The sequence below is a fragment of the Mandrillus leucophaeus genome, unplaced genomic scaffold, assembly GCF_000951045.1.
Source record: "Mandrillus leucophaeus isolate KB7577 unplaced genomic scaffold, Mleu.le_1.0 Scaffold48, whole genome shotgun sequence".
Classification (NCBI taxonomy): Eukaryota; Metazoa; Chordata; class Mammalia; order Primates; family Cercopithecidae; genus Mandrillus; species Mandrillus leucophaeus.
The window spans coordinates 4,307,756-4,308,784 of NW_012105142.1; the positions used below are offsets into that span (position 1 = coordinate 4,307,756).

Consider the following 1,029-nt stretch of genomic DNA (forward strand, 5'->3'; position numbering starts at 1 on the left):
CTTTTAAGAGCAGTTGCTTAAGGCAGCCCAGTGTGTGCGTTAGTAACAGTGTTCGTTCAGAGCCATCCTGGGTCGGGAGCCTGCAGGCTTCCAGACTTATGCCAGGCGCTTCCTGCCCATCCTGCTGGCACCATCTGAGAGTCCAGCCTGCAGGGACTGTCTCCATCTTAGAGGGAAGGTATCTGACCCTCTGCTCAGGGCCCACTAGAGGTGAGTGCCCGTGTAGTCACAGAGTCCCATCCCTTCCCCGGTTCTGGCTTGACCTCAGCTCAGATGCCTCATGCCAGGATTTCCCGGTCTCTGCTGGACTTTGTGTGCAGGGCATTCCCCGGGCCAGTGCAAAGGCCACTGATGCCAGAAGGGTCAGACCACCTCCCTCGTGATGAACCAGCGGAACATGTGGCTGGGTTGCTCCTTAATCTGTCCTACGTCAGAAGTTAATCAGAGGGCAAAGAAGACCTTTCACCCACTCAGCCGCTGCTGTTTGCTTATTCACTGACTGCCGCCTGCCCTGTCTGTGGGAATTTTCCACCGTCTGGATGCTGTCTCTTACAGGCGCTTGGAGCTGGTGTGCTCTCCTGAAAAGGGGGACCCTTCCTTACAACTCTAGGAACTAGAGTGGCATTAATACTCTTATGCTCATTAAAACTGTGCCTCTGAACTTCTCCCTTGAAGGCCTGCCACGATGACCATCATGGTGGAGGACATCATGAAGCTGCTATGCTCCCTTTCTGGGGAGAGGAAGATGAAGGCGGCTGTCAAACACTCTGGGAAGGGTGCCCTGGTCACAGGGGCCGTGGCCTTCGTCGGGGGTTTGGTGGGCGGCCCGCCGGGACTCGCCGTTGGTAAGTGCAGGTGTCTCACAGAGACAGCCAGCCTCGGGGATGTCATAAAAGGGCCGTTGAAACACAGGGAGAAGGCCAGGCGCGGTGGCTCACACCTGTAATCCCAGGACTTTGGGAGGCCAAGGCGGGTGGATCACCTGAGGTCAGGAGTTTGAGACCAGCCTGGCCAACATGGTGAAACCCT

The 1,029-nt window shown here is 56.8% G+C and overlaps 1 protein-coding gene across 2 annotated transcripts in view; it reads left to right on the forward strand.

Annotated features, from left to right (window-relative positions):
• The first annotated feature begins 468 nt into the window (after positions 1 to 468).
• LOC105550362 (chromosome unknown open reading frame, human C19orf12) overlaps positions 469 to 1,029 on the forward strand; it is a 6,343-nt gene continuing 5,782 nt past the window's right edge. The window contains exon 1 of one of the 2 annotated variants that reach the window (XM_011995264.1): positions 469 to 845. In XM_011995264.1, coding sequence (XP_011850654.1) covers positions 686 to 845 — 160 coding nt within the window. In that variant the 5' untranslated portion in view covers positions 469 to 685. The remainder of the gene's footprint in view (positions 846 to 1,029) is intronic. The other variant, XM_011995265.1, reaches the window with a different exon arrangement.